The sequence below is a fragment of the Photinus pyralis genome, unplaced genomic scaffold, assembly GCF_008802855.1.
Source record: "Photinus pyralis isolate 1611_PpyrPB1 unplaced genomic scaffold, Ppyr1.3 Ppyr1.4_LG4, whole genome shotgun sequence".
Taxonomy (NCBI): domain Eukaryota; kingdom Metazoa; phylum Arthropoda; class Insecta; order Coleoptera; family Lampyridae; genus Photinus; species Photinus pyralis.
The window spans coordinates 44,850,554-44,877,532 of NW_022170511.1; the positions used below are offsets into that span (position 1 = coordinate 44,850,554).

At 37.5% G+C, this 26,979-nt stretch overlaps 6 protein-coding genes and 1 long non-coding RNA gene across 12 annotated transcripts in view; 3 read left to right on the forward strand and 4 right to left on the reverse strand.

Moving 5' to 3' along the window:
• Positions 1–1,277: 1,277 nt before the first annotated feature.
• LOC116169179 (protein lethal(2)denticleless-like) lies at positions 1,278–2,867 on the reverse strand. Its single transcript, XM_031485206.1, has 4 exons — positions 2,825–2,867; positions 2,610–2,756; positions 1,464–2,561; positions 1,278–1,384 (listed from the first exon to the last, which is right to left on the reverse strand). Exons 1-4 carry the CDS (start codon positions 2,865–2,867, stop codon positions 1,278–1,280), a joined length of 1,395 nt encoding a protein of 464 aa, XP_031341066.1.
• A 1,346-nt stretch (positions 2,868–4,213) lies between these two features.
• Positions 4,214–5,851, reverse strand: LOC116167982 (pancreatic triacylglycerol lipase-like). The gene is made up of 4 exons (XM_031483616.1): positions 5,254–5,851; positions 4,954–5,205; positions 4,533–4,904; positions 4,214–4,485 (listed from the first exon to the last, which is right to left on the reverse strand). The coding sequence occupies exons 1-4, from the start codon at positions 5,285–5,287 to the stop codon at positions 4,289–4,291; spliced, it is 855 nt and encodes a 284-aa protein (XP_031339476.1). The 5' UTR covers positions 5,288–5,851; the 3' UTR covers positions 4,214–4,288.
• Positions 5,852–5,986: 135 nt separating this feature from the next.
• Positions 5,987–6,477, forward strand: LOC116167986. Its single transcript, XR_004144683.1, has 2 exons — positions 5,987–6,087; positions 6,174–6,477. It is a non-coding gene; the product is annotated as an uncharacterized LOC116167986 (long non-coding RNA).
• Positions 6,478–9,284: 2,807 nt separating this feature from the next.
• Positions 9,285–10,260, forward strand: LOC116169180 (pancreatic triacylglycerol lipase-like). The gene is made up of 4 exons (XM_031485207.1): positions 9,285–9,288; positions 9,346–9,612; positions 9,656–10,027; positions 10,073–10,260. The coding sequence occupies exons 1-4, from the start codon at positions 9,285–9,287 to the stop codon at positions 10,258–10,260; spliced, it is 831 nt and encodes a 276-aa protein (XP_031341067.1).
• A 550-nt stretch (positions 10,261–10,810) lies between these two features.
• Positions 10,811–14,417, reverse strand: LOC116167985 (zinc finger protein 593 homolog). Its single transcript, XM_031483619.1, has 3 exons — positions 14,231–14,417; positions 13,789–14,183; positions 10,811–12,059 (listed from the first exon to the last, which is right to left on the reverse strand). Exons 1-2 carry the CDS (start codon positions 14,318–14,320, stop codon positions 13,857–13,859), a joined length of 417 nt encoding a protein of 138 aa, XP_031339479.1. The 5' UTR covers positions 14,321–14,417; the 3' UTR covers positions 10,811–12,059; positions 13,789–13,856.
• On the reverse strand, positions 10,833–12,163 carry LOC116169181 (serine--tRNA ligase, mitochondrial-like). Its single transcript, XM_031485208.1, has 2 exons — positions 12,153–12,163; positions 10,833–12,096 (listed from the first exon to the last, which is right to left on the reverse strand). Exons 1-2 carry the CDS (start codon positions 12,161–12,163, stop codon positions 10,833–10,835), a joined length of 1,275 nt encoding a protein of 424 aa, XP_031341068.1.
• A 46-nt stretch (positions 14,418–14,463) lies between the features above and the next one.
• The window catches only part of LOC116167980 (AT-rich interactive domain-containing protein 2-like), a 30,117-nt gene continuing 17,601 nt past the window's right edge, over positions 14,464–26,979 (forward strand). For 5 of the 6 annotated variants that reach the window (XM_031483607.1, XM_031483608.1, XM_031483609.1 and 2 more), the window contains exons 1-2: positions 14,464–15,163; positions 15,248–15,341. In XM_031483607.1, the coding sequence (XP_031339467.1) occupies positions 15,072–15,163; positions 15,248–15,341 (186 nt within the window). In that variant the 5' untranslated portion in view covers positions 14,464–15,071. The remainder of the gene's footprint in view (positions 15,164–15,247; positions 15,342–26,979) is intronic. The other variant, XM_031483610.1, reaches the window with a different exon arrangement.

A 26,979-nucleotide genomic window follows, 5' to 3' on the forward strand; every position in this document is an offset into this window, starting at 1 on the left:
AGTCAAATTTAAAACGTTTCAAGGGTTTCGTTTCGTAAACGTTCAGGTCAATTGCAGTTAGAAGCTTTCTCTTATTTGGCGTGTCCGTTTTCATACATTTCTCCATTCGTTTGGATGCATCTGAAATGGTAAAGATGACAAAGATCGATATGCCTGTTGGGAATCAATGGAAATAGGTTCGAATGGATGGAAATAGTAGCGAAACTGATGGAAATAAGACGATATTAGTACTGAAATGGGAAGCCCTTTCTTGAAAAATATGCTAAAAACAACAACTTCAAATGCCAAAATACTAAATACAGAAACAAAAAAGATATTGGACCATCTGCATTTTTAAAAACATTCACAGTTTACTATTATGGTCCAGTAATACTAGGATATTATCATTGTATTTATATCGTTTATAAATACAATGATATTATGTAGCAATAATTCCTTAAAATGTATCCAAACTCAATGACCTCCACTTCTTTGCGGTGTCATATTCTGCTTTCAAAGCCAACAGAGGTCAATGACCCCATCTTTGTGTTGACCTTGAGAATGAAAAGTAACAATCTTGAAAATGAAACATGAAACCCAGAAAATAGTGCAATTGACCTCTGACGATCTTGAAAATAAAATACTAAACCGCAAAAAATTAGAGGTCATGGAATTTTAATTACCTTGACAATTCAACTCATGTATAAAAAATCGCATAAGCCGCAGTGCAATTGTCACTTTGACAGCGGCAAAAGTTACCTGCAACTTTTCCAGCGGCAAATGCACTAGTGGTTTTTTCACTTCTTCATTTTCGAACCAATTATCACATTATCCTTTCCCATATGACTAGTTTGACGTCTGCCAATAATTGATTAGTTTGGTGAATTTCTTGTTCGTTAAATTGTCCTGCCGAATTACACTCGAGGTTTGTATTGAAACCGAGTAAATTTGGGTTGTTGCAATTCAAATCTGTTTCCTTTTAGCAATTGAACTCGAAAAACTGTCAACCTAAAAATGCTCCACCTTCGGTGTCGCATTTTTATTAGTTGACAGTTTTTCTCGTCTAATTGCTAGGCAACAGATTTTCATTACCTTAACAACCCAAATTTACTCGGTAAAATACAAACCTCTTGTGCAATTATAAGTGAAAATGAAATGACACTTAAAAATTGACCTTGAAAATAAATGACATTACAAAAATGGGGTCATTGACCTTTAGTGACCATGGTAGTAAAATGTCAAAATGTGACACCGCAAAAATGGGACCGTCGACCTTTAAAACTAATTCCCACCTTTGCCTAGTTTCCAAGGCCACAGTCACTTAACAGGTGACCTTTACCTTGACTTTCCAAAGTCACTACCAGATGGCGAGCGACTTTGAAATGGTCCAGGGCGGGAAGGAGAACTAGGATAGAAATGAACGAAGGAAATTGGATGAAATAGTCTACAACTACACAATGAAAGGATCCTGGAATTGTACATACCACATTCCAGTGTTGGAAAATCGTCCAGAACCTCGTGCTTTCGTTTGGCAACATTAAGGGACAACGGACTTGATTTACATTTTCGAGCTGGCGATGTGGTGGTGGCAATTACTTCTACAGCACGATTGCTATTCTCAGACGCAGATATCTCGGTCACATCCGCACAAACCCTCCAAACCTTATGTCTTAAATCGTCCGAACATGTAATAACAACATTGCTGTTGTCTTCACACCACGCAACACACGTGACTTCCGCATCGTGTCCGCTTAATTTTACCAAAGGATTTGAATTCTTGACATTCCAGATATATCCGTCGTGATCACTGCTTCCCGATAGAATGTAGTTATCGTCAGGACTCAAACAAGCTTTCACATAATATGTACTGTTCTTGTGGCCCACATATTTCATTACAGGCTTCGGATTATAGGTGGCTAAATTGTATACATAAATAGCATTGTCTAGGCAGCTCGCGTACAGTTTTGTGCCATTAGAATTCATTAATAAATTACTATAGCCATACCGTAACGTATCCCCACTATACGGTAGTGAATACTTTGGAGTAGGGATTTTATCTAAAGAGTAGTACGTTTTTCTGATATCCCAAACTTTGATCACTCCGTCGCCTGCACCACAAGAAATTAGAGTATTGCAGTCTTTAAAAATAACACCGGTAACGGAGCTGGAGGCCGAGACCTCACGTACTTTACCGGATACGCGTTGCACATGTGTTAGCGGTATCAAAATATCGGTAACACCGAAAAATTCGTTCGTCCCCATTCGTGTGTCCCAAATTATCAACCGTCCATCTCTACTGCCGGTCGCAAAAATCGAATCGGCGTCCCTACAGCAAGCCACCGTTTTTAAAGACCGTTTATGACCCTGAAACATGCGCACGCATGTCACGCCACCTTGGCTTACATCAAGAAGCGAAGCCATATGATCACCGGATGCCGTTACCAGTTTCATCGCGTTAGGCATCCACGCGATATCAAAAATCGCATTATTATGCACGCTGCAGCCCAAGCGCGATTTGGTATCTTTATTACAGATTGCGATGCGCCCTTCTTCATTGGCAAGGGCGTAAATCTGCCGGTAGCCTGAAACATTCGTTGCAACACTGGTTAAACCACCCGAAGCGACCTTACCTTTAAGGTGGGCAAATTTACAAGCAAAAATCGGTGGGTCGGCAGCGGCTTCGAATTCCGAATTGTCGTACGGCAAAATTCGAGAAAAATCTTCATCTTTCGCACACCACAGTCGTTTAATAGCCAAATCGTAATTGGTCAATCTCGCTAAAAGCATTTCACTATAGGCCATTGAATTATGGATAAACAATGAATTACGTAAATTTACTACTTACAAAGACCGATTTGTTGATCAATTAGACTCTGTACAATACTCATTGCGGCAATAGTTCAAAAACACTTAATTACATTTTCTACGCGGGAAAAGAGTGTAAACGTATAAATAAAAAGGTAGGTTATGTTTACTGTTTAGAGTTGGCGGTTGTGGTTCAGCTCCCATACTGGAACTGCAGCACGGGGACATGGGAGACACTGTTTGATTTTCTGCCCCTGTACCTGAAAATTTAAATTTGTTGATAGTTTCGAGCTTATGGAATCCCATAAGATAATTGAGGGAAATATCGGCCGAATTCATCATTCATCATAACATATTTATTGACGTTTTTATTAAAATCGAGAATGACAATTCAAAATGCGTGCGCATGTTATTTCGGTTGCATACAATTAGGCGTCTTTCAGAAGGATTTTGGTCGTTTAAAACTAGACATAGGAAATCCGGAATCCCTATGTCTACTTCTAAATAAATAGCACTGTGTATGCCGGTTCGTGTGGTGCAGTTGAGTTGAAGTCCGGCTGCAGTACCAAGGGCCCCTGGTTCGGGCATGGAGATTTGTAAACATATAGCAGGTTGGGTTGGTAGAGCAGCCTTGGACAACGACGTATTGTCTTTTATTAATTGGCATCATTCTTCTGTTTCGTAACAGAACGAGATTTTCTCCGATTCACATAGTTTGCATTTATCAACTTACATCCTTGAAATTAACATAAGTACATAGATATGAGTAGCAACGGTAGCATATAATGTCAGAGCCATTTTAAGTGTTTCAATTTAGATTTTCGATTTTACGTAAACACAGCTGAAAATGATCAAGCACAATCTCGAAGAGTTGTGTAAATCTCTTTCTTGTTGCATTAAACTGACGCATTTTGCATGAAATATTTCAGATTTGGAAAGGGTGAACGGACTAACGGACATCATAGAATCCAAAACAATTCATACTTTTTCGATCAGACTTCTCAATCAAAAGTTATAGACTAGAAACCAATTTCGAAAAAAATTCAAAAGGCTGTAACTTTTGAACTAGTAGCCCAATCTTGTAACTGTTTGAAATTATGGATTCTACAGGCCACATTCTATAAGAAAATGTTTTTTTCCGGTCGATCTGAGACAATTTTTTTTTTCGGGGCTCCAAAAAAGGCTGTGTACAACCTTCCTTTTTTTCCAAAAATCGACCACTCCAAAATTTCTCGGGAAAACACTTTTTCTTATTAATTTTGGTGCATAGAATCCAAAACGAATCGTACTTTTTCGATCAGACTTCTCAATCAAAAGTTATAGACTAGAAACCAATTTCGAAAGAAAGTTCAAAAAGCTGTAACTTTTAAACTAGTAGCCCAATATTGGAACTGTTTGAAGTTATGGATTCTACAGGAAAATGTATAGATACACTTAGATATCATGTATTACTCTTTCCCTAACCTACTCAAGTTACTATACACAAACAAAAAACTGGCGTTTCCTAGTTGTTTTCTGTACTAAGATAAAATCTTCCGATAGAGTGCGGTTCCTTCTCATACCCATCGCCCATTACAGCAGTGGCACCATTACAATTTCCTCGCACGAACTCTTCCCAACTTTGACATTCCTTTGCCTTAAAGACACGATTGTTGATTGACTCAATAAAGTAGTGGTAACTTTTTCTGTGGCTGCAGAAGACTAAAACAATGGTAACGTGCTAAGAGTAATGCGATGGCCCCGCTTACTAATATCTTCGAGAGTATAATTTGGCTGCGACAATATCATTGATTTGGTGCATCCAGGTTGGTGTCGCTGCCCACTGTTGGGGTAAAAATCGACAGTTCCCACAGGATTTCGCATTCCAAAGAAACCGCCGTCTGCATGTATCACGTCTACTATTTCCGCATCGGTCTTTCGCAAACCTTGCAATATCGGCAGCAGTTCGAATAGCGGGCCCGCTGGGTCAAGTGCACTGATCCTCTTTACGGTTGCATTTAGCAACTGCGAGATTCTCCGGCTGGCATAGGCCGCTATGTGCGAGCCAAGGGAGTGCCCAATTATGTGCACGTTGGACAGGGGCAAGTTGTTCTCCACTATTACGTCTCCAAGTTCTCGCCCTGGAACCGTAATGTGCTATTTTTGTTGGTTGGTAACCCACCAATTTACCGATGTTTTGCGTATTTTTTGCTATTAGCAGATAACTTCCGAAAGCAATCGAGCCCCAATCCACTTGAATGAAGTTAAAGTCGCCCTTTTTCAAGTACTCATCCTTCATTTGGTCATACCACACGTCCTTTGCAGTCTGAAGGAATCCGTGGATTAGAAACTTTGTCCCTTTGCTACCGTCAAGGTTTTGTAATAGTTGTGGCGATGACGGATTGTTCCTGGTGTACAAGTAGTACTTTACTTGTCCCGTTACTGCAATTAAATCTTATTACTTACAGCGAAATGCAGATTTATACTCGCCTAGCGCTGGTAGTACAAGAAGCACAAGGAACATGTTGCGTTTCTTTACTTGCTTTTAGTAGCAACTAAATACTCACATAATCAGTAGGTAAATACCTATTCGCATATTTAAAATTATGGTACAAGGCGACACTGACCTAATCTCTATCAAATTAATTTAATTTACTTCGCAGACAGTAATAGTCTATTATAATTTAGGGTGACCATTTCTAATTAGTAAAATGTAGACACACACAGATCAAGGTACGATCTATTATATCTTGTTATTCACACGAATAACAGGCTTATTTACAAAGACCCGCTAATTTAATAAACATGGTGATGAATTCTTGAAGGCCAGGATTCAGTTTTTAACATTTTAATATACTTACCCTCGACCACTCTCTTTTGCGAGAGTTTTGCTGAAAATTAGAACGTTATGACTGACCAACATGTTTCATTTATCTCAAAACTCTTCTGTTTATTTACGGTAGAAGCAACAAAACACTAGCAAATTTTTCGAAATAACGTCCCAAAATTTGTGAATATTTTTAATTAAAAAAAATTGTAGGCATAACATGTAGGTACCTATTATGTACCTTATATTAACGGTGCAAGATTTGCGCGAAAAGTGCTGTTGCTTCATGGTCGTAATTACATAGTTTCTTACATAAGTATGGTCGTATAATCTGTAATAGCTGTATCTGATGCAATGTAAAATGTAATGGTCTAATGAATACGTAAATTACAATAATAGACGAAGTGTGCGACATAGAGACAGACAGGTATCGATGGATTCATTGAATGGGGGTGAGCGAAATTAAAGAAGTAAATTAAAATGAACGAAAGAACTAGGTGAGATTAATTGTGATGTTGCTCTGTAACTGGCTTTGCTGTTGAGCAATAAATATATATTTATTTATTTATTTATTTATTTATAGGTTCCTTCAAAATCGGCCCTGTATGAAGCAAAATGTGACTAGGATTATTTTTTCTCTGGTTAATACCCTATAAGGGTTGTAGTTCAGCACCTAAGACATATTTATAGACCTCATAGAATTTAAGAATAAAATAAAAACATTTTTAAGTAGTCAATGTTTTTATAGCTATGAAGAATGTTTAACTTTTGATTTTACCTGTGATACTTCTAAATATTTCTTTAGATAAGTGACTGTGACATTTTTGACGATGTGTAAGTAGGTACTCCATGTATGTTAGCCTGAATAGGTATATGTATTATTATTATTCTACTCTGCACTATTTTAATGCTATTTAGAATTTTAGGAACTGTAGTTATAACGTGAGGGGATGAAAATGAAGGGGATAAAAAGAATTTTTTCAAAAAATAGCTCCTTTGCAAAGCTAGATTCGTACCACCGTTTCAATAACATCGTTAAACTTTTCTGTACAGGGTGTTTTTTTGGGAGCTTAGGTTAAAAGTTTCTGGGAAAGTAAAATAGGTAGGTTTTTGAAAATTTGTACTTAGGAGTTACTCTGAAGGCCGAATCGATGTAAAATATTTTCAAAATGGCCGCACTTCCGGAAACACCGGAAGTAGATAGTAACTTCGTTATTTTAAATGGCAACCCCTATTTTTTATTGCATTTTTGGATTCTACGTGAAATTTCACTTCTTTTGATATCCATATGTCGATATCTACCATTTATGGTTTTTAAGTTATTTTGACTTTAAGAAACAAAATGGCGGATGCAGATGGTACCTTGATAATTGATTACCTACTTGAAAACGGTTGTAGTCATGGCAACCTATTTTTATCAGTGCATAGAGAATGAATAGGGCTTTCTTTTAGTGCACTGAAAAAAAAGTTAAGTTGCGTACGACCGCCGCCCCTATGGATATCCAATTTTATAAAACTTCAAAGACTAAAAACTCAGTTTTTTTAAATGGAATGACCATGTTCTTACTATTCCATGAGATTGAGAATCGAAATGGGCATATTTTGACAATACATGTTCCTATAGCTATCTTTAACAGTTTCTGACTTATTCCCATTTTATTGAATTGACACTATTTTTTTCGGATTTTCTTTTTAGTAGTCGGCCATGATTCTATAACAATTGAATTTTAAACAAATCTAGTGACCCTAATCCATCACCCACTGACTGTTATAGGTTAACATAAGTTTTTCAAAAATCGAAAAACGACTCGCAGTGGTTTCACCTATTTTGGAATTTAATTGTTATTTATGGTGAAATGGGCAGAATCGCGGCGCGTGCTTTCCGTACATTCATTCGAAAACTGGAACTAATGCACTACAAACCCTTGAAGCACAAGTGATACAAAGCTCTACAAGAGAATATTTAAGAAAATGAATTGAATTGCAAGTGCTAGATTAACAAAATAAATTCAATGCAAAATATAAAAAACTTCGTTGAAACATTTTTGGTATGGAATTGTTGCTAGAACAGATATCGCATTACCTCTCTTAATTTCCAGACTTTTACGTTGTTTAAGAAATTCAGTTGAACGACTCGGTTTAGATTTTTCAAAAATTTTCCGTCTTATATCCTTAATAAATGAGTTCTTTATTAATGAATTAATTAGACTAGAACTAGAATCAATGGTATTAAAGAATCCATTCCTTGATTTGTTTAAAATTCGATTGTTATAAAATCATGGCCAACTACTACAAAGAAAATGCGAAAAAAAATGGCATCAATTCCGAGATCAATTCAATGAAATGGGAATAAATCAGAAACTGTTAAAGATAGCTATAGGAACATGTAATATCAAAATATGCCAATTTCGATTCTCTATCTCATGCAATATTAAGAACATGGTCATTCCATTTAAAAAAACTGAGTTTATAGACTTTGAAGTTTCTTAAACTTGGATCTCCATAAGTGCGGTTGTACGCAACTTAGCTTTTTTTTAAGTACACTAAAAGAACGCCCTATTCATTCTCTATGCACTGATAAAAATGGGTTGCCATGACTACAACCTTTTTCAAGTAATCAATTATCAAGGTACCATCTGCATCCACCATTTTTTTTCTTAAAGTCAAAATAACTTAAAAACCATAAATGGCAGATATCGACATATATGGGTATCAAAAGAACTGAAATTTCACGTAGAATCCAAAAATGTAATAAAAAACAGGGGTTGCCAATTAAAATAACGGAATTACTATCTACTTCCGGTGTTTCCGGAAGTGCGGACATTTTGAAAATATTTTACATAGATTCGGCCTTCCTAAGTACAAATTTTCAAAAACCTACGTATTTTACTTTCCCAGAAACGTTAAACTAAATCTCCAAAAAAAACACCCTGTATTATCCAGATATCAAGCACGAAAATTCGATTTTTTAAATGGTAGATGCTGTACTCGGCACGTAAGAAGGCGAAAGATCACGCATCCCCAAAATTCATATTCTATTGATTACACCAATTAATGGGTCACAAAGTCAGTTGACTCCTCCTGCAGTTTCTAACTTATGGCCGTTTGCACCGACAAATTTAAGCGGAGCTTAGCTTAAGTGTAGCTTAAAATCCATGGCAACGATTATTGAGACAATGGTTGCCATGGATTTTAAGCTACGCTTAAACTAAACTCCGCTTAAATTTGTCGGTGCAAACGGCCATTAGTCATCTGCGCATAGAGGCATGGCCCCCTGCAGCCTTCTACGTTCCGGTACCAGTACATAATTTACAACGGAAGAAAAAATTAAGGCGTTGTATAAAATTCCCTAAATAACTAAAAATCAGTGATGGGCACTTGTCCCCATGTTTAACATGAAACTGTTGTTTCTTTAATTTTGAAAAATTCTTTTGCGGTACGGAGGGGGGGGGTAATATTTGTCCTACACGTAAAGAATTATATCCAAAATTGCTTGTTATGCATGCATATAATGATTAGAAACGTGCCATTTGTATTAAATTATAAAAGGTACTTTTCTGTCATTATAGTAAACCTTGAAATATATACGAATCAATAATTTAATAATCCCATAGTGCAAAATTTTTATATTTGCATGTAGTAGGTAACAAAATTGGTACCGAGTATGTTTGAAATACTTTTCGTCTCCTTAATCATGGGTTTGTACGCAAAAGTTTTTAAATTTCAACAGTTCAAATTCATTTCTTAATTCTTAGCCGTGCAAACTTCCGAAACAAGCTACTATCTCCACACCAGACAAACCACACCCCAGCAATTTGACAAAGAACCACCATCCAACTTCAACTCCTCAAAGTTAACCAAAATCATCATACACGGGTATAGGCAGAGTTCAAAAAGGCAGTGGTACCGGCAGATGACCAATGAGTACCTGAAGAGAGGGGACTTTAATATCGTGCAAGTCGACTGGGCGAGTCTTGCATCGGGCAGCTATTTCACAGCCGCTCGCAATACCGCGATCGTTGGTAAGTGTTTACCGCAGCGAAATGCGTTCACGCAATATTCAAGGAGCAAACCTCGGCGAACTGGTAGCGAATTTGCGGCAAAACTCAGTGAAGGTACATTTAATCGGTCACTCTCTGGGGGCGCACGTTGCCGGGCATGCGGGGCGAAGGGTTTTTAAATCGTTAGGAAACAGCAGGGTTGGTCGAATTACCGGATTGGATCCGGCGGGTCCGCTATTCGAATCGCCGCGATTGTTGCGGGGTTTGACGCGGACCGATGCCGAAATTGTTGATGTAATACACACGGATGGGGGTATGTTCGGGTGTAAGAATCCATTGGGTACCGTCGACTTTTACCCGAATGGTGGGGTACGCCATCAACCGGGGTGTTCGCCGTCAGACTTGCGGACGGAACTCCGCAGCTTACATGACATTGGTAGAGTTTCAATTTGATTTTTTTGAGCTAACTGTTTGCTTTCAGTGTTTTGCAGCCACGAGAAGAGTTATGGATACTTTATAGAATCTATTAATAATCGCGTCTTTGAAGGGAGGAAATGTAACAGTTGGCTCAGACGAAATTGTAGCGGCGTTGTTGCGGTAATGGGAGAGGGCTACGTGAGGAAACCAGATTTATTGGGAGTATTTTATTTGAATACTACTCAGTTTTAGCCACTAAAGTTTCCAGAAAATATAATTTCTAGTAGCCAAGCACAACTGCACGATGTTGTCAACGTTTTCCACCTCTGCAATCCGCCAAGGGTTAAATCTTGGACCCCTTCTGTTTTTAGCACATTTTCCAACTTTCTTTGTCCGTGCAAGGCCTTAACTACTCCTACAGATTTTAATATTTAATTCGTTCATTTTGAATTCGGTAGCTTATAGTTCTGGCACCTGAATCAAGAAAAATCTTGATAATTAATGTGCGCATGCGCAATATCAACTTTTTTATTTATTAATGTATTTTGTTGTGCCGACTACTCTTATAGATATTACTGAAGTAACCACTCACCTCTCCCTGCTGCGACTGCTAAAAGTGGACCACCATTTTCTCTTTCCGATTGAAAATAATGAATAAGATTAGAAATAAATTGCTCACTTTTTCTTGGTAAACCTGATGGCATTTTTTTTGTTTTATTAGCCTTAGTCAACTAAGCACAGTTGAGACACCACAAATCAGCCTTTGGTGTAGCATAATTTTTTTTCTTTTCAGAATTATAAATTGCTTTTTTACTTTTATTTTATTAAACGTATTTTCGTAAAAAATCAGTTAACAAATTATCGGTCCGACCGTTATTTTCTAACACACAAGCCAATAACGGCGGCACCTTTAATAAAGTACCAGAAATAATTCTTACAAACTTCCTCTCCTTATTTATATCATACGTGAACAACAGCCTTTTACTTAAAAAACTATCAATAATCGAACAATGACCGACTTCTTTATATGTCTGTGTAAAACTAGAAAACATCTCAATCGAAACACGTAAACATTCATGATTTTTTAACTTTTGTGCTGGAATGTAGACCAAACGAAAATGGTAGCCCAACGCCTTGTACGACGTAATGAGCAACGAAACAACTTTGTTGAACTCCTCTTCCATTTCTTGCTCATCATCCTTCAAAGCCAAGAAAAATTCGAGGCTCGTTTCTTGATTCACACTGAATAAGCCGTCGTCACGAACCGTGTTGGGGTTATACGATCGAGCCGTAGTGAACAATCTTAGAGGTAGCCTTTTTTCCGTGACGAGGTGCTTGGTGAAATAAGTCATGAACGCGTACAAACTGGCGCCGCCTACTAAGTGAGTTCGCGTAAATTCGACGTCACCTGTACACTTTTCGAGGGTGAATACGCTTTTATCTCGAAAATCGGTTGCACAACCTTCGACTATTACGCTCCGACAAAAGTCGGAGTTTGAAATCCTCGTGAAGGATGCGAGGGTGCTCGACATATAGCTCGTTAGCAAATATTCGAATAGTGCAGCGTCACCACGCAAATAGTACAAGTACGGATTAATAAACTTGATTAAGCTGCCACCAATTTCCATGTGACTTCGCGAGGATCGCTGAGACGTGGGCAAATACTCGAAGAGTAGGCGTTCGGTGTCATCTGGGGTGTTCGGATGCAAACTGTTTGGTAACGATAGAACGGCGAGCGCTGCAGATTCTTCGACGCCGTACAAGTAGTTCTTTAGCATCTTCAGGTCGTCCTTTATGAGCTTCGCCTGCAATTTCAGATTTTCGACATTGTCCCCCCTTTTGAGCAGATCTGCGATTTCTTTGCCGATTTCGCCTTTGGTCAGCTCCAAGGTAAGCCTTTGCTCGTCCAGGTATCGAAAGAACAGCCAACGCCTCTCGATTCTCTCCAAGTCGACATTAATGCCTCTCAGCTTGATGCTGCGTTCCAATTTCGGCTTGTTCTCCAATTGTTCATCGAAATTGATGTACGGGGTGAGTAGCACAAAGTGATCCTGCAAGAAGCACAGCGTTAAAAATGATCTGTCATAACTGGCACATTAGATTTGATTGGTAAATCAGTGGATAACAAATGCATGTAAATTCACCCTAATGTCATAATAGACATTTATCATAAAAGACAATAAAGGGATGTTTTAACCAGCGAATGAAAGATCGTTGTCTATAATACGATGCTTTCTCTTATAGCAGAAGCCATAGAAACCATTATATTTCCTCGAAAATTTCTGATATTTAATTTAAACGCCAAAAATAGCAAGGTTAGGTTCTCCCGTCATTTCCAGGAAAACTATATTCTATTCTGAACTTCATTTTATTTCGTGCTCCACATCCCATCTTTAATAAGAATGACAGATGTTATCGGAATGCACCTCTACAAAGAGACATTAAATGCTGGATGGTACCTCTGTTTCCTGACGACAATAACATTCCTCTTCATTGTTTGAATTTAATATGGTTCCAGTGAGATGGCGAACCGCCCCATAATATAATGCTAGGAAGATTGGGGAATGATTGTCGAAAATGTTCCCCAACCATTGTTATTGCTATTACGGCGGTCACCTGACCTGTCTTTCTTTGACAATTTTTTGTGGGGGAGTCATAGGCTCATAGCAAATCTTTAGAAGATAATGGCACTGTGCTCAGAATTAGGGGGTGGGCAATTTTAACACATGTTGTGATGTTACATTGGTTAAATATTATTTATTTGTATGTATTTTGTTCTAATTTGTATTATAATTTTTTTGCAAAAGGAAGGTTCAATTCCGTTCAGATGAAAATCGAATTTTCTCAATACAACTAGTTCCATGCAGATGGATGAAACTGTCAAACAAAAGAACGTTTTGTTTTTCCAAAGCACTCTTTCCAAAAAATGAAAAATTGTATTTTTAGGAAAAATGTGATACTGAATGTGTGATATATCATTATAAATAGAAAAAAGATGTAATCTCAAAATGGTGTCCATAAGGTGAAATAAAGTTGCAATTTGTTTCAACGTCATATTGAAAGTTATTAAAAACGGAATGCCATATTATTTTCAAAACTATTGGAAACATTTTAAATTTCTTTACAGATGATTATTCAGTAAGGTAATTCGCCACTTTGCCCCGATTAAACCAATTTTCTATCTTTTAAGATAAGGCAGATCCCCATAGTAGCATTTGAAAAATGGACCTCAGTGTGAACCTACAGGGTCATAGAATGACCCATTTTCAACAGGCTTGTTACATGTGGTCAATTGTGCAAAGTTTGGACCATATCGGCCCAAGTATTTGGCAGTTATCGTGTTCACGGACACTATTGACCCCCTAAAAAACTAAATAAATCTTGATATTGCAATGTTCAATTGTTTTTGTGAACCTCTGAACAAAATGCTTCATAATTGTCAATTTAACTGACCTTATAGGTAGTCGTTTTAATAGGAACACACAGTATATACAAGGATAACAATTGACATATCTATCCCATGTTACTATTGCATTATAGATCCTACAAATACTCCCGAAACAGTGGCCTTGAATAATTTCAATCGAACAAAAGATGGTTAACAATGAGATTTTTTAGTAGGACTTCAACCTACAATGATCAAGTGGGTCCCGATTGGAGTTCTAAAGTAACAAGACAGAAAACCACACACTAAATCTGCAAGTTAAAAAGTTAATCACAAAAAGTTGTTATACTATCGTAAGGAAGTTTTAGTAATTAACGTAATAAAAAAATTAACACCTGCGCTTTATCGGCGGTCACATACAAGGCTGATGATAATCTACGGGTTACGATTTGAAGATAACGTGTCATTGCTCCTCCGGATCGACCTTCATTCGCTTGCTCTCGGCGAACTCCTCCTTGGTCGGTTGCGTCTCGATCTTGCGCTTCTGGGCGAATTCGAAGTTACCGAAGCCGGCGGCGCGCTCCGACTCGGCGATGGTGTACGGCTCTAACTCGAGCGCTTTCAGTCGTCTCTTGTGGACTTTCGTACGGAAATGGTCCTGCAGCGCTCGATCGGTGATGAAGTAGCGGGCGCAGTGCAGGCAGTAGAATTGCGCGTTACCGGGACGGTCGAAGTCTACCTCCTGGTCGAGGAGTTTCTCCACGTTCTCGGGTTTGATGTCCTCGTCAATCTGCAACGCAGTTACATAAGCGAAACGTGGTTTTTGAGGTTAGGTACCTGATCTAGATCCTTCGTGCGGCGCTTGGTCTTCCATCGTTTGGAAATGTGCGTTTTACCACCGTGAGCGTTTGTACGTCTCGAAACCATTTGGATTTTACCAGGAAATCGTGCGAAAGTTAGTATTTTATACGGCGACCACCAGCCGGTATATGAACCACAAAGGAAAGGTAGATGCGGGTGATTGGTAAGATGGCGCTGGTGCGTTGCGATATTTGAACTGTTACTGTGTGTTGTCAAAACGAATAATGTATTTTTATTATTGATCCCGTAACTTGATAATTGCGCAAAGTTAAGCGAAATTTGTGGGATATCGTCGGGAATAAAAAGTGATGTGTTAAATCGGGCTGTCCGCGTAAATTCGTGTTTTACATAGGTAATAAAAGTAAACCTTTGGCGCCTGGTAATAAGGAGAACCCGGCAGCCATGTTGTAATAGGTCTTGTCAAGCATCATGGGTTAATACAAGTTCGTTAGGTAGAGTTTTTTGTGTAAATCGGCGTGAAGTGATTAGTGATAGCGCATTTTTCGACGATTTCGTTCAAGTTGAGGTGTTGTTTATAAACAGACGTGCGACTTTCGCGACGAGTACGTCGGTTCTGCGCATATTACGGTAAGAGTGAGTGCAACGTCGTTGTAGCACAGGGAGTCGTCAACTGCCTGGCCAGTGATTGCAAGGAGTGTGCATCCCTGGTGCGGGAAGCGATCAAAACAACTCCAGGACCGCGGATGTATGTCCGGCGATCACCTCCGGGTCGTGGCCGCTATCGGTCATGTTGACAAGCATCGATGTTTCTCAGTGACACGTGTTGTACCACCGTAAACAAGGGTTTTGCGCTACTATGGCCAAAATTCTTGATACCGATCCCATTTTATACGCGAAAGAGCGGGACGGGTTCCTCAGAGACCTGCAGCACTTCCACGAGACTCGAGGGTAAGACTACACACACACCCCGCCCTTCCCCACTTCGTCACCTTCAGTACACACCTTCACGTCGGTCTTTTTTTATTGTTCCAGGACGCCGTTCCGAAGGGCTCCTACCATAAATGGACACGAGATTGATCTTTACCTTTTGTATTGTTTAGTCACCGAAGAAGGAGGATGGATCAAGGTAAGCGCGGCACTATTAATTAACAAAATTCGTAATTCCCGGCGAAACTTTAAACTATCAGGTGTTCGCAGCGAGGTCAGTGCTGCTGGTGAATTAATTCTTTATCTCGCGAGAAGCGGCCCGACTCCCCCACCCGAAAACGCACGTGTACCTACTGATATCAGTTCGCACTTTTGCACAATTAAGAAAGTCAATCACCTTCTTCGGAATACCCAATGAAGGATATTGAAATTGCATACAAAGCAATTATTATTGTCTGTGTAACGGTAACAATGCCGTTCTATTAAACCAGAGGAAATTTCCGCGCAGATGTTCCGATGATAACGCGGCGGGGTAAAAGATATTCGAAATCTACTTAATTAGTTAATTGCGTTTTTATTTCTACTAGTTAATTAGGCGTAACCTTCCCGAGACTAGTGAAGATTACTGTTGGGACTTCCTAAATAATACCGAGGGTTCTGTGCGTGTCCAAAGATAATTCGGCCGCTATTTTCGCCTTGGTATTTTTCCAAAAATCACCTGCTCTTGACAGGCTTCATTGACTTGAGAGCGAGATTTTTTCGAGGCTCTCGATTGACATTATTTGTTAACATCGGTTTGATGTATTTTTCCCAGGTAAAAATAGGGTTGGTATCAGTAATATGCCGTCTAGGAAGTGAAAGCCGGTCATTGGTCGTCGAAACAAGTATTATTTTATTGTTTCACGTGAGCTTTGTTATTATTTATATTTTGAATGATTGCAAAATAAAGATATCTGAATTAAGTCGAATTTTGGTAATTTATATGTTAAAATTTCCCTCAATAACGAAAAGCAGATTAAAAGTGAGCCTGAATTCAGACATTTGTAAGTAATACCAGCAATAACCGAAGTTCACAGAATTGAATATATTATGCTCGCCAGGAGAGAATGCCGGTCACAGAACACCTGATTCCGGTCTACAAAGTACAGTCGTATGTTTTTCATATTAAACCATACCGGCATCAAGTGTTCTGTGACCGGCATTCTCCCCTGGCGCCCCTATGCCCTTTTAAATTCTCGAGAAACAGCCTACCATGAAGTTGGTCGCGAAAAAAATTGAAAATGATTTGGTTCGGGTTCTGAATTCAATGTACCAAAACTTGTTTCCATTGTACCTGGTCGTTTTCGAAAAATCACGACCAATTTCAGGCGAGCGGAAAGATTTTGAATATAACTCTGATGTACCAGCACTAGCGAGGGGGTAACATCTTCCCGCAATACTGTCACAAATTGTCTGCAATCGCTTGCAATCCCTCTGATTGCTGTGGAAATCTCCCTCACAGTCCCACAATCGCGTTTGCAATCTCACAATCGCCTAAAGCAATCCCGCAATCGTTGTGACAATCTGACAATCACATTGGTAAAGTCACTAAATATAGAAAGTACCGCAATCCATTGGGCTCGTGTGTTAGAGAGAGAACGCATGATTTTTGCCCAAAAATGGCGGAAGTTACCAGATTCTAGTAACTTTAATGTTAGGGATTGTTCCACCTGTTTGGAGATATCTGTATATATTTTTATAAAACATGACAGTACTATGAAGTTAGGTTATAAAAAATGACAGCTATTCAGATTTTATTTGTCAATTTTTTTAAGTTGGCAGCAAATTTGCCCAAAAATGGCGGATGATTGCGGTACTTTCTATATCTAGTGACTTTACACATTGGCAATCGTGCACGCCCTCACCTGTTTTTAGGTACAATCACACGCCACGCGGGGTTAGGCAAAAAAGTTATTGCACCTAACTTTATTTTTTTAAATGGAAAGCCCTGTACTACTTAATAAAGCCCTAAAGCGGATCCAAAAAAGCGGCACAGCTCCTCGGAGTAACCCTACGCATCATTGGATTTGACTCATTTTCAATTGCCTTGTTACAAGTGGTATATATAGGTATGTTAACTGTGCAAAGTTTGGCGTTTGGCAGTTATGGTGTTCACGGACGGACAGACGGACACCGTCAACTTCCTTATAAAGCTTACATCGCTTTCCTCTGCCGCTTGATAATCTACAAATATAGCATATTAACTTTTAAAAAATATAATACGCTAAACATGATTCAAAAAGGGCTCAAAAAAGATTTAAAAAAAGGTCAAACGATTTGATAAATACAACAAAATTTCAAAAAAATTTTGAATCTTTCGGTTTTTTAAATCTTTTGAATCTATTGAAATCAATATGGAATTTTTGTAATGTTATATTTTGGAAAAGAGGTTCTTAATATGTTAGTGTTTGATTAAAATATTTCAATTTAAAAATGGACGTAGGAAATTCAAAAAATTATAAATCTCAGAATGAACCATAGACATAGAAAGATTTTTCTTACAAGTTTCTTTATAAGACTGTTGAATAATGTGCCGTTTTAAAATAAGTGTACGGGATCAGGTAAAAAAGTTATAGAACCTAACCGGAGACCTAACGTCATTATTTTTAAGTGGAATGCTCTGGAATTCACTTTCTAGAAATATAACACTAAAGAAATTTAAAAAGTGCGATATTAGATTTTTCAAAAAATTTCAAAATGTTTAATTTTTTTGTTGTTTTTTAATATTTGAACCTTTCTTAAATGTTTTAATTCTTTTTTAATAATTTTGAATTTTTTGTTTTCCCTATCTATTGCGATTGCGTTATATATTAAAAAAGGAAATGTTAATACGCTATCTTTTTAGATTAAAACATACAGGGTGTTCTATTTAAAAAATGAGGTTAAGTCCAGTAACTTTTTTGCGGACATCGTATATGTAACCTATTTTGAAAACGACCGATTAACCAGCAAGTAATTTTGTAATAAACATCTTTTCGTGTCTCTTTTCATTCTGATATTGACAATTTTTGATTTTCCCTTGTATCTCTGTAAGCGAGCGAATGTTTTCAAATTTTGATTGTGCCATTTTTTAACATTGGCCCAAAAAGAGCACATGGCACTTAGTTTGTCTTTCGGTGTGTATGATTTGAGTGTATAGCAACTTGAGCAGCTACCAGAAATCTTTGTCAGTCACCCACAATCGTCTGCAGTCATTCATAATCACATGCAATCACAATGCAATCCTCTAAAATCCGACAATCGCATCGCAATCGCCGGATTGTGGTCGCAATCGTAGGGAAATCATGGGGATTGTCGCAATACTGTCACAAAATTTGAGAAAATGTTACCCCCTCGAGCACTAGGTTCCATTGCATTCTTAACCTTTTCCGAAAATCCGGTTCTAAAGAAACGGTTAACCTCACGGAAACCCGAAAATATTTAAATCCCGAAACGATGTGTATTATCATACGATTGTGAAGGTCATTGATGCTGTTTTTGACATGTTTACAAGGTTATTGTGGTCGTACCACCGAGTAACACTATTCAGTGTATTTTGATTCTGAGCTGAAGTTGTCATTTTCATGGAAAAATCATCAGTACACATAGTAAAGTTAGTGTTGGCCGGTAAATCTCCAATATTATTTCTTACAGTATAAATAATACTGGTCCTATGATGGACCCTTGCGGTACCCCTTGTTGAGTTTGAGATGTGGACATTGAAACAATGTGTGTCATTGGTTCTCAATTTAACTCGCAATTTAGGGAAGTTGTGTTTTCCTTTTTTGTTGTTACAAAACGTGCATAATTTTTGCATTGCAAATTTTATTTTTCTTGAAATACCGCCACACAGCACTTGGAGCAATTAAAAAAAAAGTAAAAACCGCCTATTTTAGATATTTTTACGTAAAATACAGCGGCGTAGTAAAAAAAAATGTGTGCACCCCCTTTTTCTGAGTTTTGACCTAAAGTTGCTATTTTTCAAATGCAACACTCTGCACGAGACTCTGCAGCTTAACGTCAATTTTTTGCATTCTTTTTTCTGATTATATTGATGTATTGCAACCTATATTTTTTTAAATTGTAGTCATGGATTCATGGAGATTTTGCTTTGTTTATTGTATTCATGGTAACTAAGACAGCCGCTATGAATCAATGTTGTGTGTGCATTTAAAAAAATACTAACTTTGCCCTTTGGATCTCAGAAAAGGAGGTACACCAATTTTTTTTACTACGCCACTGGATTCTACGTAAAATATCTGAAATAGGCAATTTTTACCTTACATCCTTTACCTTTACACCCCAAAAAGTTAAACTTTCGTTTTCACCCTGTATCTTAGAAGCAAACGTAGCCACTACATTGATTCTCTTTGTACAGTCTCAACTAAAATAGGACACACGGCACATTCATAGGTTTACAATTTATTCAAAATGTTTCCTGTGCTCGTGTGAAGTTGGCGGTGATTTTTTTGAATCAAATTTTCCGAAAAAGGCAGAGGTAGGTACAATGGAAGCAAGTTTTGTCACATTGTAGTACTTTGAAATCAGAACCGGATACATTGGTTCATTTTCAAGCCGAAAATTGTTCGCGGCCAACTTCACGAGAGCGATAAATGGTCCTCCGAGCGCCTATAGATTCACATTTTACTAAGGTCTTAAAAGTAGGAAGCTATGAACTTAAAAATCATAGATAATCTGGAGCTATTGGTTTCCCTTCAGAAAGTGTTAATTTCTTAAAAAATTGAAAAATTGTGGTTTGGATCGTTCGCACTTTTCCATTTGTCTTCTAAGAACTCTAATCCGCTAATCGGTTACCTTGAGGATGAGGATGAGGATTCCAACTTTTGAATGAAACCCCCTAATTTTGAACTCGGATCGTGAAGTTTTACGATCGGACATCTATCAATTAAAGTAAAAATAGTGACACGTAAATTTAATTATGTCGTTTATTTATTTCCAAATAATTAACAATGAATTTATAACAGTAACATTATTTGTCACTCACGAAAACACAATTTATAACAGCGCGAACCGTTTATTACTACGGCGTCGAAATTAGAACTGTCTTGAAACGCAATTCGTTTGCTTATATAGCAAAGAAAGATCTCGAGCGCTTCCGAAGGGATCCAACTATTGTAGAATGTTTTCGAAAAAAACAGGTCATATTTCTCGGAAAGGTCACTTCCGATGACTAATCTTTCATGGCTCCTCGAGGTCTATGGAGATTTATGGAATGTTCGGTACAGTAGGTTAGAGTAGGGGTCTACGGCAGGGGTCGGCAACCTATTGAAACGGAAGAGCCAAAAATTACAATTTACTAAATTTCCCAGTTTTTAAAGAGCCACAAAAAATTTTTGATTCAATATTATAGTATTTGGCTATATACAGGGTCCTGCAACAGTGCGTCGGTTTTTCCTACAAAGCTGGTACCTGGTAAAAAATATTGGTGGTTGCGGATCTACTTAAATTATTTTTGAATGTACAGGGTGTCCCATTTTTACGATGTCAATAAATAACTGATATTTTTAAATAGAACATCCTGCATATTTTCAATGCCATTTGCTCAAAACTATTTTATTTCGCTATTCGATTGTCTTTTGTGTTCTCTTCCATGTTTATAAGGGGTGCCCTGGTTCACAAAAGTACCTACTCATTCATTAATTACGTATTTATGCATCTAAGTAGGCTGCTATAATAAAAAAAACAAGAGAATGCCAGAAAGTAAACAAGTGTCACAAATTAGATAATTATTTGCTGCAAGTGTACCTTTGATTTCGTAAACAAATAAGATTAATTAAAAAGGGGAATTTCGAACAAATGAACCATATCTTCGGAAGGAATCGAAATGTGTTCGAAAATATAATTTTTTAAAACAAAAACTTTGCGTATGTCTAGAAAAGGCACAAAAGCGAAAAGACATTTGATTCGGTCCGAATCGCTTCATACTTTTAGAAGAATAGAGCAAAGTACTCGATGGAACCCTAAAAAAAGAATCGCATGACCCCCTTTACACTTATCAAAAGCTTCAACGCCAAAACCGAGAATCAAATCGGGGCTCTCGTGGTTGTATCTGGAAAGATCTCCTCCTACCTCTGCTGATAGATTGAAACTAGAGGGAGGAGACGAGCAAACAAGAAGAAACTCATGGACGTACTTAAAAGCCCACAATCGATGTGGAGGAAAAATCTTCCTCTATCCGTACGGATGTCCACGAAGACATCTGGGTAAAAAAATTATAAATATTTTACACACAGGGTGGGTCAACAAATACGTTCCCAAATTAATGCTGTAAGTAGTTAAGTATGGAATATCTTCCGAGGAATAAAAACTAAAGTGGTCTTATTATGAAAAATTGATCTTTGAATCGGTGTCATTTAAATTTTTGATTGGCTATCTCTTTAATCGATACCAGTTGTCTTTTTTTTTATACAAGCTAACTTTGAGATAGTTTTGCGTGGAAATCTGAAGTTTGTACTGCATGCTGCTGCAGTGGTCGTCTGGTGGTTCCCGTCAGGTATGACACGCACGTGCGCGCAGCTTTCCCTGTCGCGAATTGTTCGCGTATTTGGGGAGTCCACGAATTATCGACCACAATAAACACTGACGTGATCTGTTCGACACACAATTCGCAAAACGGAGCTTGCCGCGTGCCGATGGGAGGTTACACAAAAAATGCGCGCTTTTTTTTAAATATAAACAGGCGAAAGTGCAAAGATACCGTTTGCTTTAGGATCACCTCAAAAATAGAACGGCAACATAATAAAATAACGTTTCGGTTTCTATTAATAAAAATCGCTTCAGAGACCTACATCTCGGTTCTATTCTCAGTGCAGCTCAGAATGTTGGATAGTATGCGAATAATGCAAGACGGTGACGAGATCGGTCACATTAAAGACTAACTTGCAATTTCTCTTGATCAATACAATTAATGGTTTTTGTACATAAACATCCTAGTGTTATTGGATGCTATTTTTAGAATCGATATGATTATTTTTGAAGGGCACTTCATCAAATCAAGACACCGTCGCTAATCTTTGATAGAGATTTTCCACTGCAGATTAGAGATCGCAGTTATTTATTGTGCCAAATAAATGCACTTAAATTTGTTAAACAACATTGGTCCAAAATCAAAGGCATGCGGTGCACCATGACTGACAGTTGCTTTCAATTCATTTCCAATCATTATTATCGCAGTAAATAAATACCGCTTATTCGTTGAGAAGATGAATACATTATAATCCCCAGCTGCTAATTAGAAGGCAGCATGTCGCAAACTCAGTCACTTATAATATCGGAAGAGCGGAAACCTTTCGCAACATTTTCTAAATTAAAATTGTTGCAATCGGAACTAGGAACGTTCAAGGTTTTCGAAATCTGTCGAGAGACGCTTTACTTGACGGCGACGCTTGTAAATTACCGCGCCGTTCATCGGCACACGGGTATGGGGCGAAAGTCTAAAAATAACGAGTTCAAGGTAGCGCTAGGAACATTGGCCTACTGAGGGCAGGTCCTTTCACTTTTGCCTACTGAGCGGACACACGGGAAGGAAGCGGCACTTGCTCCGAACGCACGCGTTGCGAAATAGTGGCAAGCCAGCTGGAAGCGCTCAGATTCTCCCGTTCCGTCCTTCTGAATAAATATCAACACGCTGGAAGTGAAGCCGTGCTCTGTCGCTTAATGAAAGCGGAACTGAGATTTTTGCGTCATTATTATACTACGGTATAATTTGACTATCCTCGTCGTCAAAACTGCTTGGCGTAGGTCATGGATCGGATTTATTATATTCAAATTATTTTGGAAAATTCCCAGCCTTTACTTTGTAGTGGAAAATCCCAAAAGTAGAGTATCAACGTATCAACTTTTATTTAATGGAGGAGGATACCCTGGCGAAATTTGAAAAGGCATTCTTTAATTGAGAATTATGATTTTTATTGCATTTCCCGCAAATGTTTATTAACCCACTCAGTAGGTATGTAACGAAGTTTGTAAATAATAAGAATAAGTACCACATATAAAATTAAATTAAGAAGTCTGACAATTTAGTACATTTTTATATGACGCAGCGGTATTCCTAAAAATTGAAGCAAAAATTTAAAAATTTACACGAGTAAAAAAAAATAGTAAAACTCAAAAAATACGAAAAATTAAAAAGAAATGAAAATTTAAAAACCGAATATATTTTGTAACAATTCAGAACAGAATTTGCAGTTTGGAGGATGACAATTATGAGTAAAACAATTGAATGTTCGAAATACCACTTCATCAAGTGACCCTGAATTTCAAAATTGAAATGACAGACACTTCTTAGGACTCTTCGGACAATTGTACACTTGATCGTAGGTTTTGATAATTTATGCTAGATTGGTCGAAAAGTTAAATTTTTTTTTTTTTTATTTAGGTGGCAATGAATAAGAGCACAATCGTTCTTCATTGGCTCTAGATTATTAGAATCTTATTTTTCCTCATTTATCTAATACCACATATGTATTATGTATACAGTGATATTTAGTTAGAAGTAGACATAGGGATTTGCGAGGGGATTTGTGTATATTGTTTTCCCTCTGTCTACTTAAAAACTCTTAGAAACGCCTAATTTTATGCAACTTCTTAAAACAAATGAAGATCTGGCTGTCATATTCATTAATTGGATTGCTTTCGCTTCCGTATTTTTATTTTCGTTCGTGCGATGTATTCAACTGAAGAAAAAGTTGATATTGTCAATTGGTATAGTGCCGGTAACAGTTTATGGAGCGTAAAAGACTTACTCTCTGTGTTGATTCCTTTACAATTAGTGGTTTTTACATCCGATGCACATTTTAATCTTTGTGGAAGGGAATCCCATAAGAAGCTTAGGGGGGAAATAGCGGTCAAATTTAATATCTTTTCATCGTAACCTAAAAGCATACTATTTACTGTCGCTTTTATTAAAATTCAGAATGCGTGCGCATGTTATTTTAGTTTTATAAAATTAGTCGTCTTTCAGAAAAGTTTTTTTGTCATTTAAAAATAGACATAGGAAATCCCTGTCTACTTCTAAATGAGTAACACGGTATACTTTAAACAATGGAATTATCAATAAGTATTTGTTTTATATCGTTAACTAAATTTTTTCGAAGCGCCCCGTAAATACTTTGCAAATGACTACATCATTTACCAATCTACGGTTGTAAAAAAAGTACTATAATTTGTTCTGTTATCGGCTAATTAATTACTTTTTCACCCTTCGTATAAATTATGGAAAACAAACTGTTCGTAAAATTCAAAAGTGTAAAAATGTATAGGGAGCACCATTCGAACGAATAAACCGAAAGTGCGCTAAATAAAAAACATGTTTTACCGCTTTTTTTACACTTTCACTGTCAAAAAATAACTGATTTTTTAAATAAAACACCCTGTATATTTTTGCATGTTTCGATTTAACCTCGACATTTAACGCTATTCATTTTTTTATTTTTTGTCAATGTTGTCATCTTATTAATTTTTTTCCCGAAAAATTCCCCATAAACAAGCCGCGCTTTGATGAATCGTAGCTACCTTGATTTGGAATTCAAGAAAAACATTTGATCATTATTGTTAATCAGAATAAAAGGCAACATCTTGATAATAAGAAAGTTGGATTTAATGATATAGGGTGTTCACAAGGAAATTTCAAAGTTCCACTACTATTTTTTTTTCAAATAGAACTACCACTATTTTATTTCGCTATACGATAGCCTTTTGTGTTCTTTTCAATTATCTAAAAAAACTAGTTCATCTTTTTCGAAATTCACCTTTTTAATTATTTTTATTTTATTATGAAATACGAAGTACACTTGCACCAAATAATTAATTTGTGACACTTGTTTACTTTCTGGCACTCTTTTGTTTTTTATTTTATTATCACGGCCTACTCCGGTGTATAAACATGTTGGTAGGGTTGAAAAACGGTTAGTACCGATACCTCGCCTCTTAGATAAGAATTTCTTTGTAAATATTATCTAATAAAGTATAAATAAATAAATAATTAATAGGTAAGTACTTTCGTGAAAAATATTGAATAACCAAAAAACTAGGGGGTTTAAGCACAAGACACCCCTTATAAAAATTGAAAAGAAAGAACACAAAAGACTATCGAATAGCGAAATAAAATAGTGGTACTCCATTTGAAAACAAAATAGTTGTGGCAATTTGAAATTCGGAAACTTTACCATTTCCTTCTGAACACCCTGTATCACTAAATCTATCTATCTCATTATCCAACTTCAAAACACAAGGTCGCTATGGTTCATCAAAGTGAGGCCTGCTTATGGAGAATTATTCGGAAAAAAATTAATAAGATGGTAACATTAACAAAAAATCAAAAAGTGAATAGCGTTCAATGTAGAGATGGCATCGAAACATGTAATACAGGGTGTTCTACATAAAAAAAATCAGTTATTTATTCACACCGTAAAAATGGGACCCCCTGTACATTCAAAAATAATTTTTATAGATGCCCAACCATCTGTAGTTGACATTTGCACAAAAGGTTTTTGTATTTTTTTTATGCATGAGCCAGGAAACATGGACGCACTGTCGCAGGACTCTGTATACAAGGATATACGGCGCACAAAAAAAAACAAAAGTTAGAAACTGTTGCTTTCAACAGGTTGGTGCGCCCGCGCAAACCGCCCTAGTTTCCATTTTCCAGCAAATTTGTCCGAGGTAGCGTGTATTTACGATTTTTACGTATATACAGTGTGTTCCTATTGACTGTTTTCTCACGTTAGCAATTTGTGCCAATGCAATTGTCAAAACAGAAAATCAATTGAGCCATAGACGCCAACACAAGCAAAAAGACTCGTCGTTTTGCAAATAAGCTCAACCCCTCCCTGATCCGGCACTAGTGTATACAAAAGTATAGGTAGTGCCGGATTATGGGTTAGTATTCCGGACTACTGGGTGTGCCGGATTACCGAGCGCCTACTGTACCTGGTCAAGTGGTCAAGGGAACATTTTAAAGGAGGAAATGAGATCGACAAAAACACACAGGCAGTCATGCAAAGCTGTTTCGGAATTTTGTTGTTGTTTTATGTGTATGTTTAGTCTGGCTTGTTTGGAAAAAATGCTAGTGTTCAATTAACCTTTCATTCTAATGTCCATAAAACTGTAGATATCGGACGAAACGAGGCGGATCTTTAAAAAAATCGGCAATGCATGTCGAAACATTTGCGAGTAGAAAAATAAAATAGATCATTGGAAGAAACGTCGTGGGTGATATTTTTCCATAAACAAACTGCGATGGCCTTGGAAAACAAAAAACCGTAACCTGTAACTAATTTCGTTTGGAAAAAAATGAGCATCGGTGAATTTCGCAAAATACATCTAGCCTATTTTAACGTGAGAGCGCGCCGCCGACGACGTTTCGAGAATAATTTACTGCGGCTACGGTATGCGTAACGCTCATATCGGGAATGTAAAGTGCAATAATACAACAAAAGTGAGCGTATCGACTGATGTTACAGCTGCTCCCCTCCCCTCCTCGCGATCGTCGCAATCGTAAAAATTACAATGAAATCTGCCGGAGTTTGTGAATGCGTCGATGCGAAACAGACCTGCCGAGTTCGGGAATGAAGCTGCCGATTGCCATAGAAACTGGTCGGTTTTCTTGCGCCTCATCCCATTTGCTCTATGCTTCTAAACCTATCGTACTAATCGCACGTCGGCGTTTGAAACGCACGCACTGCTCCGCTTCTACAAACTACACCGTAACGGCTTAAGTTCAGTGCCGCTACGTTATGAATCACTCGTTTTGGCCTCCACTTTAATTAGAGCTACCTATTTTCCGCGGTGCGATAACG